General features: G+C 43.2%; 3 protein-coding genes across 3 annotated transcripts; all 3 read right to left on the bottom strand.

The window, feature by feature from the left end:
* Window positions 1–1,003: 1,003 nt before the first annotated feature.
* LOC143315991 (nectin-1-like) lies at window positions 1,004–5,313 on the bottom strand. Its single transcript, XM_076723643.1, has 6 exons — window positions 5,158–5,313; window positions 4,564–4,653; window positions 3,720–3,971; window positions 3,279–3,614; window positions 2,538–2,631; window positions 1,004–2,450 (listed from the first exon to the last, which is right to left on the bottom strand). Exons 1-6 carry the CDS (start codon window positions 5,195–5,197, stop codon window positions 2,417–2,419), a joined length of 846 nt encoding a protein of 281 aa, XP_076579758.1. The 5' UTR covers window positions 5,198–5,313; the 3' UTR covers window positions 1,004–2,416.
* Window positions 5,314–8,681: 3,368 nt separating this feature from the next.
* LOC143316131 (uncharacterized) lies at window positions 8,682–10,564 on the bottom strand. Its single transcript, XM_076723871.1, has 5 exons — window positions 10,147–10,564; window positions 9,741–10,049; window positions 9,402–9,522; window positions 9,037–9,073; window positions 8,682–8,954 (listed from the first exon to the last, which is right to left on the bottom strand). Exons 1-5 carry the CDS (start codon window positions 10,208–10,210, stop codon window positions 8,808–8,810), a joined length of 678 nt encoding a protein of 225 aa, XP_076579986.1. The 5' UTR covers window positions 10,211–10,564; the 3' UTR covers window positions 8,682–8,807.
* Window positions 10,565–10,752: 188 nt separating this feature from the next.
* Window positions 10,753–12,889, bottom strand: LOC143316171 (uncharacterized). Its single transcript, XM_076723942.1, has 6 exons — window positions 12,791–12,889; window positions 12,605–12,697; window positions 12,193–12,513; window positions 11,539–11,653; window positions 11,376–11,433; window positions 10,753–11,185 (listed from the first exon to the last, which is right to left on the bottom strand). The coding sequence occupies exons 1-6, from the start codon at window positions 12,852–12,854 to the stop codon at window positions 11,012–11,014; spliced, it is 825 nt and encodes a 274-aa protein (XP_076580057.1). The 5' UTR covers window positions 12,855–12,889; the 3' UTR covers window positions 10,753–11,011.
* Window positions 12,890–13,393: the final 504 nt, after the last annotated feature.

The raw sequence follows: 13,393 nt of genomic DNA, 5'->3' as shown, positions 1-13,393 counted from the left end.
GCACAGCATGGCCGATGTTTTTAACAGCATTGTTTAACCTTCAGTTAAACTCAGAGTTGTGAGTTTGGAAAAATGAACGACGGAGCTGCAGATTTCTGCTGTTTGTGGTGAAGCTAAGCTAACGACAGCTTGTGCTAACAATTAAAAAACATTTCAAAGTTGTCACATTACCTTCAGCTGGAGGCTGAGATGGAGAAACCAGTCTATTCCACAAGATCCAGAGAGAATGAAAGTAAACTCTAAACACACAGATAAGTGTGTGAGAGAGTTAAACATTAGTCAGATCTGACTGACAGACAGACACGATAAAACAGTTGATGTTTGATGGAAGCCTGTAAAGATAAAATACATATCGACCTCAATAAGCTCAGAGTTGAGGACCTCTTATCAGTGATCTGTCTTGTTTTCTCCATTATGAACAACACCTCTGATCGTATTGTGCTCCTAAACATCAGGGAGTTAATGTCAACTGCATGACTGCAAACACGCAGACTATCCAGGACACTCGCGCCCTGTATGGCGCTGTCAGGGTCGGCGAGCCAGTGCCCCCCACAAACGGAGGAAGAGAGCACATCCCACACCTGTGCCAGCCATGTGCATAACAAACGTGGGCCCCCTCTGCCATAAAGTGGATGAAGTTGCAGACAATGAAGCTTTTCAAAAGAATCTGGCTGCGTGACAACATTTATGACATTGCTGACTGACCTTGACACTAACTGCTTCGAGCTGACAGAAGCAGAGTGCAGAGACAGACAGTCCCAACGGCAACTGAAGAGGGCTAAACCAGTCAGGACTGCAGTCCTGACTGGGAGTCTCTGAGACGCCCTGAGGACAACAACAACAACATATATCAAGGAATACAGGTTGGAGCAGGATTCAGGTACCGCTGACCCTGCAGCCGCCTGGAACACCCTCAGGACTCCCTGACAGCAATAAGACAGACTCTGCGATCAGCCTGTCCTCCAGACCAGCTGCTGAACTCAGCACCTGTTGCACCAGCATTTCCACCACTTTTGGGGACATTGACTTATATTCTCATTGTTTAAAATCTATCTGTGTTGCACTGACTGATTGCTGTGAATACTGCACAGGTTGAACCTGTGAGAGCACAGGAATCACACAGGTGTGCTTTCAGGCAAAGACAAACAGATTACGCAGTCTTACATGGACTTAATGTATCAGCAGTGTCTCACCTTCACGGAAGAGTCCAGTGGTTCCTCTAACTATGCAGAAATCCATCACTTCACCTCCGTGCATATGAACAGAATGATGAATGATCTTAAGGAGTTTTCATTTCGTAATTGACTTACACCCTGAGCCCGTGTTCGAGGCTTTATATTTGTTAATATTGGTAACGTTTGTCCAGTATTTGTGAGGAGCCTTATTCCTCATACATATAATCCAGGGCAACAGAAACACTGTGCACGAGTGAAATAATAAACATTAAAACATCACGTTTTAATTCAGTGAACAAAAATAAATAACTGTCTGGAAAAAGATCAGAGAATAAATTAATAAAAACACATCAATGGAAGGATTGGATCATGACAACCTGTAACCCACATAAGCACTACATCACAGTCAAGGTGTATTTTAGTTTGGTGTGAAGGTAGATGTACATTGAGCAATAAATAACACATACATTGAACATTAAAGTGCGAAGAAACGAGCAACATCGCCACCATGCTTAGAAAGTAATATTCAAATAATAAACATATTATCTATTACATAATGATTTGGTCTAATTGAAACTTTATAGGCACATACATTTATAGATATCATCACTTCATGGATCACATATTTAAGCAAACAGCTCACATTTCCTGAGCAAAAAAAATAGAGATTGAAATTTCCATCATATTCACTGACCACTTTTCTGCTGCACTTTCCCCCACAAAGGCCACCAGATGGAACCAGAGCCCATCAGTGACGTTACTGTGGGCACGTCCTTGCTCTCAATTCCCCTCTATTAGCAGCACACGTCAGCTGGTTCTGCTGATAATCTGCCTGTTCCAGTTCCCTGAAGCAAAACGTTCCCAGTGCCCCGTGCTGCAGCCACTGTAACTCTGAATAAGAGCAGATTTAACCACTTATTGGTCCTACATGTCCTCCATTCTGCTCAAAGCTGGTTGTCATACTCTTATGAATCAATGCTTGCTGCATTTTTACATTCAGCGACGCCCGAGCAAGCATCAAGGTTGACTCTCCACTGACACAGTTAAAGTGCTGAGTTTTTCAATTTAAAAGAAATACAGATGAGATGCGTAGCTTTCCAAACAGTGTGGCTGCGTTGTGAAACTACCCATGGAGGCTGGATGTTGGACAGCATCTTTTAGCTTAACTCACTGATACCTCACTAAAGTTAATGTTGGCGCTACTGTAATGCTTGCATGCTTGAATATTCACAGGTTTCTCATCAAACATTTTCATTTCTTCTGTTGCCCTTTAACCTGCCGGAAAGAGAGAAGAGCAGAGTTTATTAAACTGCTGTGCATTTCCTGTTCAGAAGATGTCATACAGAGTGTCAAACATCTCACCTTTTTCGCTTCAATGCAGCACCAACAGCGATGAGGGAAACGAACACGACAGCACTGACGACCAGTGCAACCCCTGAAGCAGACAGCCTGTCCCCTGAAGGAGAACAGCACAGAGTCAGTCTGCACAGAAATAAGGTGAACTGCACTTATCTAAAAGAGGAAGGTGGAAAAATTTCCCTCTAACACTGTTAAATGCAGACTCGACTTCCCCAGAGAGCTCACTATGTTAGTACAAGTCATTGTACTGTGACGCGGGTTTTTCTGGAAGGTGAAACCTACTGAGAAGTGAAAGTGAAACCATCTCATAAAGAGTCACGCTGAGCTGACTAACAGGCACGCTATAATCTGATTGATTAACTTCAGCTGATAAGCAGGAAGTGCACGCTGCTGTGGTGGGTGTGCGGCTTCTCTTCCAGTCACTGAGGATAATTAGCCAAGACGCTAATTGCTCTGACTTTGTTTTGTTCGGGGCTGAGACTTTTTAGGCAGGTCACTTCCTTGACAGCCAGGAAACACAAGATCCTCTTGTTCCATTGTTAAATAATCACCTTGTGTCAGTGAGCATTGTTAGCAAAGCTGCTCATTGCTGGGAATTTTACAGGGAAACCAGTCCTCCAGTACTCTGGAATACTTCTGGCATTGGGACTTCCTGGGTGGGTCACTTACTAGTGAACCAGACTCATCCTGTTACACTGCAGCTACATGATGACTGTCCACTCTTATAAAAAATGATATGCATACCCTCCTCTTCCTTCTTGTCATGCCTTTCTTCATCAGAAAAAAAGATCCTCTCCCGCCTTTGTCCCATCATTCCACTGTTCAGCAGACAGTCCACATGTCCACTCCAGCCCAGAGGTACTTCCAGAGTGACGTTGCGGCTGCTGGTGAACGTGTGGTCTCTGTTGGATGCTGTAGTCGTCCTTGGTTGGTTTACGAGCAGGACATCAGGTGAGTAGGCCCACTGAATGGTTGGAGCTGGTTTACCTGTCGCAGAGCAGCTGAACACAACCTCCTGCCCGTCTTCTCCCTCGAGTTCACTGCTGGGAGCTTCCACACCTGTCGTCACCTGGGATATCCCTACACAGATAATAAAACGCTGTCATTCTGCCAGACATTCTGGAACGCTTTCGTTACAAAATGATCCGATCTGACAGGAAAAGGATTGCTTTTGCTGTGATTTACCTTGCACTGTGAGGCAAGTCTGCGTCTCTTTGGAGCCGTCAGGATACACGTTGAAAGAACAAATGTAACAGCTGTCGTCTTCCCACGTCACGTTCCTCAGGGTGATGGACGTGGAGCTGAGGGACGCTTGTGTGAAGATCACTTTCCCCTGATAAGGCTCGTTGACTTGCTGTCCAAACTGGTTGCTGTAGGTCGCCAAATTCTCAGTGGACTCATCCTTGAAGCGCCTCTGCCATGTGACCTGGCGCACACCTGAGGGGAAACAGTGGCCCTCCAATCAGAGGGAGCCAAGAGTGGTGCAATGTAACGAAGTACATCTACTCAAGTACAAATTTGAGGTACTTGTACTTTGCTTTCTCTTCCTTTTATGCCACTTTCTGCTTCTACTACATTTCAGAAGGAAATATTGGACGTGCAGTTGTATATTTTTGCACACAAAACACACAAAGAGCTTATAAAGTATGATATTTTGCTGTAAATGAAACAACCCAGCTGTCTACACAAGTACCCTACAGACGATGGCAACCAACCAAGCAATCAATTGATTAATAGAGAGAATAATCCTAATCCACGAATGTATGAGTCATAATAATCTATCATGTAGCAGAACGTCTTTCTGCATTGAGTGCTTTTACTGTTAATACTTGAGGTACATTTTCCTCATTCCACTTGTTTTCTTTGACTTAAGTGACATTTTCAATGCAGGACTTTTACTCTTGACGGTGTATTTCTTACAGCGCAGTATCAGCACGTCTTGTTCAGTAAATGATCTGAATACTTGCTGCACCACTGGTTACATCTTGATTATAAAAGCAGCGTTTGCAAAACAAAGTTGTCTCTGCACCTGTGGGGTTGAGTAATGAGCACGTGTAGTGCGCGTCCCCGCCGTAGTCACCTGTTGAATTACCGTAACTGGTGATCTGCGATGTCGAGGCTGAAAATCAAAAGAGCTGCGTTTCAGTAAGGGCTTCAAGTAAATATAGATTTGTTGTGCTGTTCAATAATACATGATGAGGAACTACAAACGGACACGCCTTGACTGTGAATAACACACATTTTCTATTAAATACCATTTTCCATCCAAGCCCTTTGAATGTAGTCTATTGTAAATAATGTTAGATGATAACAACGCAGCCTATAAATGACATACAGTTCAAATCCTTTTAGCCTTTATTGATCCCCAGAGGAGACGTTCAGCTGCAGCAGCACAACAGCAGAAACAGAATACAGGACAAAGTACAGATGAATAGAAAAAGTAACAAATAAATAATCAGAGGAATACAAAACAAAAATAAAGAAGTACAAATAAAAACCATACATGAGCACTTTAAGTCCAAATGATAAGCTATGAGTGACTGTAACTGCTCCGACTGTCTGGAATTATAAACAGATTTAGAGTGAATATACAGGGGTCGCCCTCCCCGTCAATGTCACTTACCTTTAAAGAGCAAACCAGTTAAAACCAGGATGTGCAACATTTTCTTCCACTGTGTACAAGGAGCACTTTCAGTTTGTCCTCCGAGCAGCCTTTTAAAGCCTAAAGACTAAATGAAACCGAGACAGACACAAAGCAGAGAAAGGAGAGCGTGGGGGAGGGAGGGGGAGGGAGGGAGGGGGGGTTTCCTCTGAGCATCTATTGACGTGTGAAGCTTCCCAAAAGAAGTCTGGGAGGGAATCGATGCTTGGAAGCAAATGAGGTCATCGGAAGAATCAAAGGAAAAGTCTCCTCCACATATATTTACATGATGTGCAAACAGACTGCTTTCATGCCGCAGGACTGTCGAGGTGAAGTGGATTCTGCCTGAATTCTCATAGCAGCACTCATGATTGCTCAGGACATCAGTCTTTGAGGAGGTAGCAGTGTACTGTCAGTGTTGATTATAGGGAAGCAAAAGTGGGCATAGACTTATTTCAGCCTCCGTGACTCATACTGCTCTTCTCTGATCATTAATATTACTACTATTAATGTTCCCTCTACGAAGCTTCGCTGAATTGTGTACTTACTGTCCAACGCTGTTGCATCAGCTCCAGGAATCACAGGCAGAAAAATTCCGAGGCAGAAGTTTGAAGGTCTGGTGGCCCCTTGGTGTTATGAGGTTTTAAGTACATGATGGCAAAGGTTGATAAGAGGAGTGATACTGCACATATGTCACTCCAGGCAACCACACCTGATGCCCAGGAGCATGCGGGGAAAGTCCGCCCAATTCTGTGTAACGTGATGACAAAGATGAGCTTAACATGAGTAATCTGTGCTCAGAGCGTGTACTCAGTACAGCACAGAGCAAACACTACACTGTAAGCCGTGTACTGTACACTCCTCCCGAGCACGTTTGAGCATCAGATTAAAACCAGGCTTGCTGCTGGATGTTAGCCTTGTGTTCCTCGTCTTATCTGACCATCTTAGTTTCACGTCTGTCCGCTCACATGTCAGGAATGTTTGTCAGGAAGTCTTACGTTCAGGAGCTACAGGGCACATTGTTGCTCTGTGTGTGCGGTGACATTTTTCATGGGATGCATCACAACAGGAAGTGATCAGAGAGGAATCACATGCTAATGGATGTGAGGCAGCACTGCGGTGCATCATGCCCCCGACCGCCATCCTGGCTCTGTGGATTTGTTGTGCAATGTGCAATTACTGATCTCACATGATGAAGTCTGCGGAATCTTGTTTAGCAAACATCCTGGAGGGGAAGTTACTGCATAATTCTTCTTAAAAGTAAGGAAAGAACCTAACTGCCAGGTGGAACAGCACAACAACAGCTTAAGCCAGTCGGTCTGATCCCCGGACTCACAGCCTGGGATAATGTTAAAGGAAGAGATGCCAAAACAATTCTTAAAGTCATAATTGTTCAGTAAACTCTCCACGATCATCAATCATTTTCATTTTCATTATCACATTTAATCAGAAATGTTGGAATCATCAAGATTACACAACCCAAAGGGGGAAGGGCTCAGTCAGAGGTTGGATTGCACATTATGAAGCACACACGACGCATGATGTGATTATAGATTATACATTGGTGTTTTACAAAGCGCTTATTTTGCCTGGATGCCAGCAGCTCCTGCAGCAATCATACTTTGGTACTTTGGAAAAACCCAATGCAAAGTCTTCAGGAAAGCACCTGCGCTATCACACACCTGTAATTTTAAACCAGAACGCGACGCTGAAAGCACAGCTAACGGCTGTGGTTTAGTCATATTACCATGTGGCAGCATTAAATCCACAGCTGTATCATCTTGATCCGACCAGAAAGTATCTGGATCTATTTCAGGCCGAAGGACCGCTTCTCTGATTGTCAGACTTATCTCTGTGCACCAGCTGCAGACAGTCACAGCCTGGCAGTCAGTCAGTGAGCAGATTCAGCTTCGTTTTCCTGATGAGAGCGTCTGGAGGAAAGAACTGAGGGTTCCAGTTTATGGAGGATCTGACGCTCATCAATAGACAGTAAAATGTGTCAAAAGATGGGTGAGCTTTCTTATGGAAACCCAGCGTTGGTGCTAAATGATGTTTTGACCCATCATTAGGTGTCATCCATCTACTGGGTCTTCTGACAGGCGACACCACACTCTCATCCTGACTTAAGGTACTTCTGAAATGCCTTTGAAACCTGCTCTCAAACAAGCAAAGAGCAGATACTCGGCAGCTTGACGCAGCCTTAAATCTACCTTCTACCATCTAAGGCCAACCTACAGCGGCCCACTCAGTCCAGCTCGACGCTCTTCATCTAGTTCTTCTAGTGTGAGCAAAAGTCAAGCGTTCAAGACCCAAATTCATTGCTGTCAGTTGCGCAGTCATCTCGATCCAGTGAAAACATGCGACCCTATTTTTAATGAGACTCAACCTTGACATGACCTTGTCATGTGCGGATGATGAATTTTGTTGAGTCATTTCCCTTAAATCTCCCGTGATTGTGCTGAGGAAACCTCCTCTCTTGACCCTTAACGATCTGCTGACAGGGCCTGTCCCGAACGCTGATGCGTAATGACTGGTCAAAACCCTGAGAAGAAATGCACTTCACGTAAATCAACTGCAGACTTTAAGAGTGCGAACGAGTGGAGAGCAGTGATCGCTACAGAGGCGTCTTTGTGTGAGCTGGTTGTACTTCCTCTGTAAATAAAAAGAAGTGTTTGTAGGGGAACGCCCGAGAGAAAAACAACAACAACAAAGGACTGAAAGTCTGTCTAAAACATGCTTAAACTGAGAATGAAAGAAAATCTTCCTCATTCTTGTAACAAAGTGAAGGTCACGCTGTGGCTTTGTGTTGATCAAAACAAATGATGGGATGTAGACGACGGTGTGGATCCTGGACAAATGAGACACCTTTACAGGCAGAGTTTCCTAAAATCTAAAGGAGAGATTTTTGTTCTCTTAGTCAGATTTGCTCTTTGAACCAAATCAGACATTATTAAAATAATCTAAGACCAATAAGATCATAACGGTCAGAGGGCATCAGGCGACAATATAGAGATGACAATCAGCAGGCAGCTTTTCTACATGAGCAGTTTACAGATACGCATCAGATCATTCCTTTAAAAAGGATCAATCCAAGGAAAAAGCAGCTGTTACAAAGTTTATCTGGATAACATGAAACCAAAGAACTGAAAGTCTAAAATAAAGGCATCAGTCACCTGCGACAGCAATAATTTTCCACTCTCTGTACTGATGAGTTTCCAAGCACCTGATTTTTATATCGACGTTGTGTATTATTCATTATTTCTTCATGTACTTTTACACACTTGTATACATATAAAACAGCAGTCCTATGTTTGCTGACCCATCTTGCTGAGCTTTGTTGTTTTTAGCTGTGTGTGTGTCACACTGAGAGCAATGTGTTTGTTATTCTGATTGAAAGTTACGGTCATTTCACATTTAGAATCTGAGTTTGACAGCTTTCAGGTGGATATTAAAAAGCTGAAAGACACACAAAGCATCAACTGTGTTTGTGTGTGTGTGTGTGAGTGTGTGTGAGACAGGAATGATCCTGAGAATACAGATTCACAAAGCACAATACTGCCACCTTGTGGACAACAGGTGCTGTGTTTCGGTTTAATGTATGAGGTGTGAAGAGGTACAGTGCAAATGAAGCTTCAGAGACAAATCCCCGCGTGTGCGTCCTCTTTGGTTAGCACGTTTGAACTGTGTGTATCAGCGTTAGCGACTTGCACTCTGGCAGTGGAGTACAGTCCAGTCTCTCTCTGTATGAAGGTGCTGTACGGCTCAATGTCTTCTGGCTCCTGCAGAAAGATGCATGAATGTGAATAAAATGAGCCTCATAAATGAAGAGGATGTCACATTTTTCTGTGCTCTGTACTGCACCTCGTTTGGACGTCCGCCCAGCAGTTCCAGTTGTTTTCTGTCGGTCAAACAAGAGTGCATTAACAACAACCTTAGCATGAAGTCACTTTGCACTGTGTAGTCTATTTCTGGAAACAAGACAGAAAGTGGAAGGCCATGTCCTCTATCATTGCTTCATATGAAACTTAAAGACCTGATAGACACGACTGCAGTTTTCAGTCATTTAAAAACCTGCTGAATGTGTCACAGGTGATCAGCATCAAACTAGCTGAAAATTGATTTGACTGAACAGTTCAGCTGTTGGTGCTGAAGATGCTGCATGTCAAGGTAATACTGGTTCAGCACACGTGAACGAGATCCAACGCGAGCCATGAATATCCTCTCACCTGTGACGTATTCCTCTGTAGATCAGAACAAGTCCGCTCACAACGATGACTACAGTCACGCCAATCGAAGCAACAAACGGAAGAAACGGCGTTTGTGCAGAAATGTTGACGTCGTCATCCTCTAAAACACAAAACATCACCGTCAGAAAAATGACGCTAGTATTTGTTTGACATGCAAATATTATTAAAATCTGTGTCAAAGTCAAAAAAAAGCAAAGCTGAGACACAAACATACTTCAGTCGGTCTGATCACTGCATGTTTTAATCAAGCTGCAAACCACAGACTCTTCATCACAGTACGATGTCAAAGTATGAGGAGGATACATGAGGTGTGTTTACCTTCCACTGTGATTCTCAAAGACAGAATAAACGTCCCATCAAGATGTGAACACTCACAGGTGTAGTTCCCACTGTCCTCTGGAGTTAACCTGCTCAGGTGGAGAAACATAGTGTGATTGTCCACTGTAAGCGTGAACCTGGAGTCACACTCATGCTTAAAGTCCTGTCCATGATGGTACGTCAGACGACACTCTTCTCTTCTCCTTTCTGTGCTGATCTTACACACTATAAGTGTGATGACAGTCTGAGTGTCATTGGTGCAAACTGGAGTGACATCTGGTTTGCTCCCAATGGTTTTCACAACAGTCTCTGCAATCAGTCACAATCAAAAACGTCCTTTTTAAACCAAAGACGGAACATTAGAGAAATCATCATTCAACATTATGAAAACTGGTTTCAGTCTTACCTCGTATGTTCTCACTCACAGTCAGTGGCAGAAGCAGAACAAAGCACAGTTTCCAGTTTGTCATAGTGACAGTGTGCGATGTCCTGCACTGAAGAGAGGACAGACTGGCCCCGGCGTGCTGTCCTCTGGCTACACAAACCTCAAACTGTCACAGAGGTGTGTACGAGCCGGTGTGAGCTCTTCTATAAAGGAAGTGCTGCCACGTGAGCTTCTGCTTTCACATTAAGACCCTAAAAGCTAAGACAGCATTCAGACTGGGAATAGTTCAGACGTGTGTGGAGGTAAGAAAAGGTTCTCCTGTCTGCTACACGTGTCCAATAAGACATCCTGTCATCAAACATCAGTCATCAGTCGTGTGTCCAGACTGCAGTGTGAGCTGAACATGAACTATTGTCTGCACTGCTGCTGCAGTTTGTGCGATTCGTGAGAGATGTGCGTCATATAACTGCTAAAAGTGATGTGTTTGTGTTTGTGGTCGTCACCTTCTCAGAGGCCTGAGCTGTAAATAGAAAGCATGCTCTCATCCGGTCTTTCATAAGGACATCGGTATCACATTCACACAGCATTATTATGAAGAAGCGAAACGTTTCCTTCATTTCACACTTGCACTGTTCCAGTGAGTGGACTTTATTTCAAGAATGAATCATTTATAATCAACAGTTTACAGAACATGGCCAAAAGATCCAAACTCTTCTGTTTCTGTGGTTTTATCTTGAAATTACTGTGAGAGTCAGACAGGCTTCAACACTGGTGGAGTCTGAAGAAGTGCTCTCTTGGAGGCTCCGATGGTAAATAATAAGTGATGAAGAGTCGTCGAGGCTGATGACGGCGACGGCAGCGGAACTGAATATCTTCTCCTGATTCTTTAGTCTTGAAGGTTGTCATACACCGTGCAGCTCGGATCAGACTCTCCTCCGTCTACTTCCTGGTTATTACAGTGGACAGTCACTCTTTGGCTGGTTGAAGGTGAGATAGTTTGGTAGAGTTCACTCTCTGGATGCTGGAGGCTTGTGTAGGGGTCATCGGGGTCATCGGGGTCCTGTTGAAAAATAAAAGTCTTTATGGAAAATAAAGGTGCAAAGCAGGAGGATCATTGACAACATTAAACTCACAAATATTACCCACTAAAATCAGCTGAGGGCATCATTTAAATGTGCATTATGAACGTATGATTACACACATCAAACTGGATAATATCTGAGTTTAAAGGTAAAAAACACTCGACTCACCAAAGAGCCGGGAGCTTCACACACAGATAATCCAGATGTCGCTGCCATTGAACAGTCTCTTTAAATAAGAAAGAATATCAGAGTTAGTTAAAGCTTCTCTTCATCTCCTAGAAAAATGGAATGATAATAATAATAATGATGTCATCAGGAATCTTGTTCTCACCCATTTCTTTTTATCCTGTAGGTAAATCCCACAATAAGTGCAGCTATAATGACGGCTGCAGACACACCAACCCAAGGACTGAGCGTTCGTGTTGAACTGCTGACGTCTTCGTCCTCTGAAACGTTGGAAAGAAAAATGTTTGCCAGAAAAATGGTTCTGCTGTTTGCTCGATGTGTTAAAAGTCGTCTGCAAATCAAAAACGTAGTTTATTCAAAACGTAGTTGGAACAAAACGACATATTTTACAGCCTGTCAAAAGTTCCTCATCCAGCTCCATGAGGTCGTCGCCTGCGATGCTTCTCCTACAGACTTAAAATACCCAAATAAACTTCAAACATTACTTCACTATTTTTCTATTACAAATAAGAGGAGTAGATGTCATATCGCCACTGAAATTCTTCTCAAGTATGAGAAAAATGCACAAAAACACTGAAAACAAAACATCACTGTCAGAAAAATGACACCAGTATTTGTTTGACATGCAAAAATTCAGTATTCTATTACTGAAATCTGCAAATCAAAAAAACAGCAAAGCTGAGACACAAACATACTTCAGTCGGTCTGATCACTGCATGTTTTAATCAAGCTGCAAACCACAGACTCTTCATCACAGTACGATGTTAAAGTATGAGGAGGATACATGAGGTGTGTTTACCTTCCACTGTGATATTCAGGTGAACAACATACGTCCCATCAAGACGTGAACAGCGACAGGTGTAGTTCCCACTGTCCTCTGGTGTTAACCTGCTCAGGTGGAGGAAGACAGTGTGATTGTCTGTCATGAGTGTGAACCTGCAGTCACACTCATGTGTAAAGCCTCCTCCATGTCGGTACTTCAGACGACACTCTTCTCCGCTGATTCTCTCTGAGCTGATCTTACACACTATGAACACGATGACATTCAGAGTGTCATTGGTGCACAATGGAGTCACATCTGGTTTGCTCCCAATTGTTTTCACAAGCTGCTGGCTTGTTGCTGCAATAATAAAAAATTAAGAATCAATACAGCATGAAATTAGTTCGCTGTAGTTATGCACGACCAATAACAAGTGAAGCAGCTCCTGTACCTTTGCTGTCGATGTGAAAAGTTATCGTCAGAAGCACAACAAAGCGTAGTTTCCATCCACCCATACTGGTCAAATCATCTAAGCAGTGACGCACTGCAAAAATGTCCTTTTTAAACCAAAGACGGGAACAATAGAGAAAAACAGTGTGTATACATTCGACATTAAGAAAACTGGTTTCTGTCTTACCTGCTTTGTTCTCACACACAGTCAGTGGCAGAAGCAGAGCAAAGCACAGTTTCCAGTTTGTCATACTGACAGTGTGAGCTGAACATGAACTATTGTCTGCACTGCTGCTGCAATTTGTGTGATTTGTGAGAGATGTGCGTCATATAACTGCTAAACTGCATAACTGTGTTTGTGTTTGTGGTCGTCACCTTCTCAGAGGCCTGAGCTGTAAATAGAAAGCATTCTCTCATCCGGTCTTTCATAAGGACATCAGTATCACATTCACACAGCATTATGTTATGATGTGACCACTGTGACAAAACTGTGACAAAACTACAATCTCACTTGACGCAAGTGAATTAGCAGTGACAGATGGGACGGTGTGTCCATGTAATACTGATCTATGGACAGAGACACAACGTACCCTGGTCGAGGAACTCGATGCTTGGTGTTTGTCTCGACACAAAAGTCGATGTCAGATTCAAATACTTAACCTTCTTATCTGTGACCGCTCAATAAATGAAAATCTGTGCGTTTTGGGGCGAGATTTAACACTGAAATACGTCCATTTCAGACTTTAGAGCATGCAGATCATAGTAGAGCTTGAATCTCTTTAATTTAAGT

The sequence above is a fragment of the Chaetodon auriga genome, chromosome 23 (genome assembly GCF_051107435.1).
Source record: "Chaetodon auriga isolate fChaAug3 chromosome 23, fChaAug3.hap1, whole genome shotgun sequence".
Taxonomy (NCBI): domain Eukaryota; kingdom Metazoa; phylum Chordata; class Actinopteri; order Chaetodontiformes; family Chaetodontidae; genus Chaetodon; species Chaetodon auriga.
The sequence above is the reverse complement of the archived record's forward strand: the minus strand, read 5'-3'. Positions and strand labels throughout refer to the sequence as shown.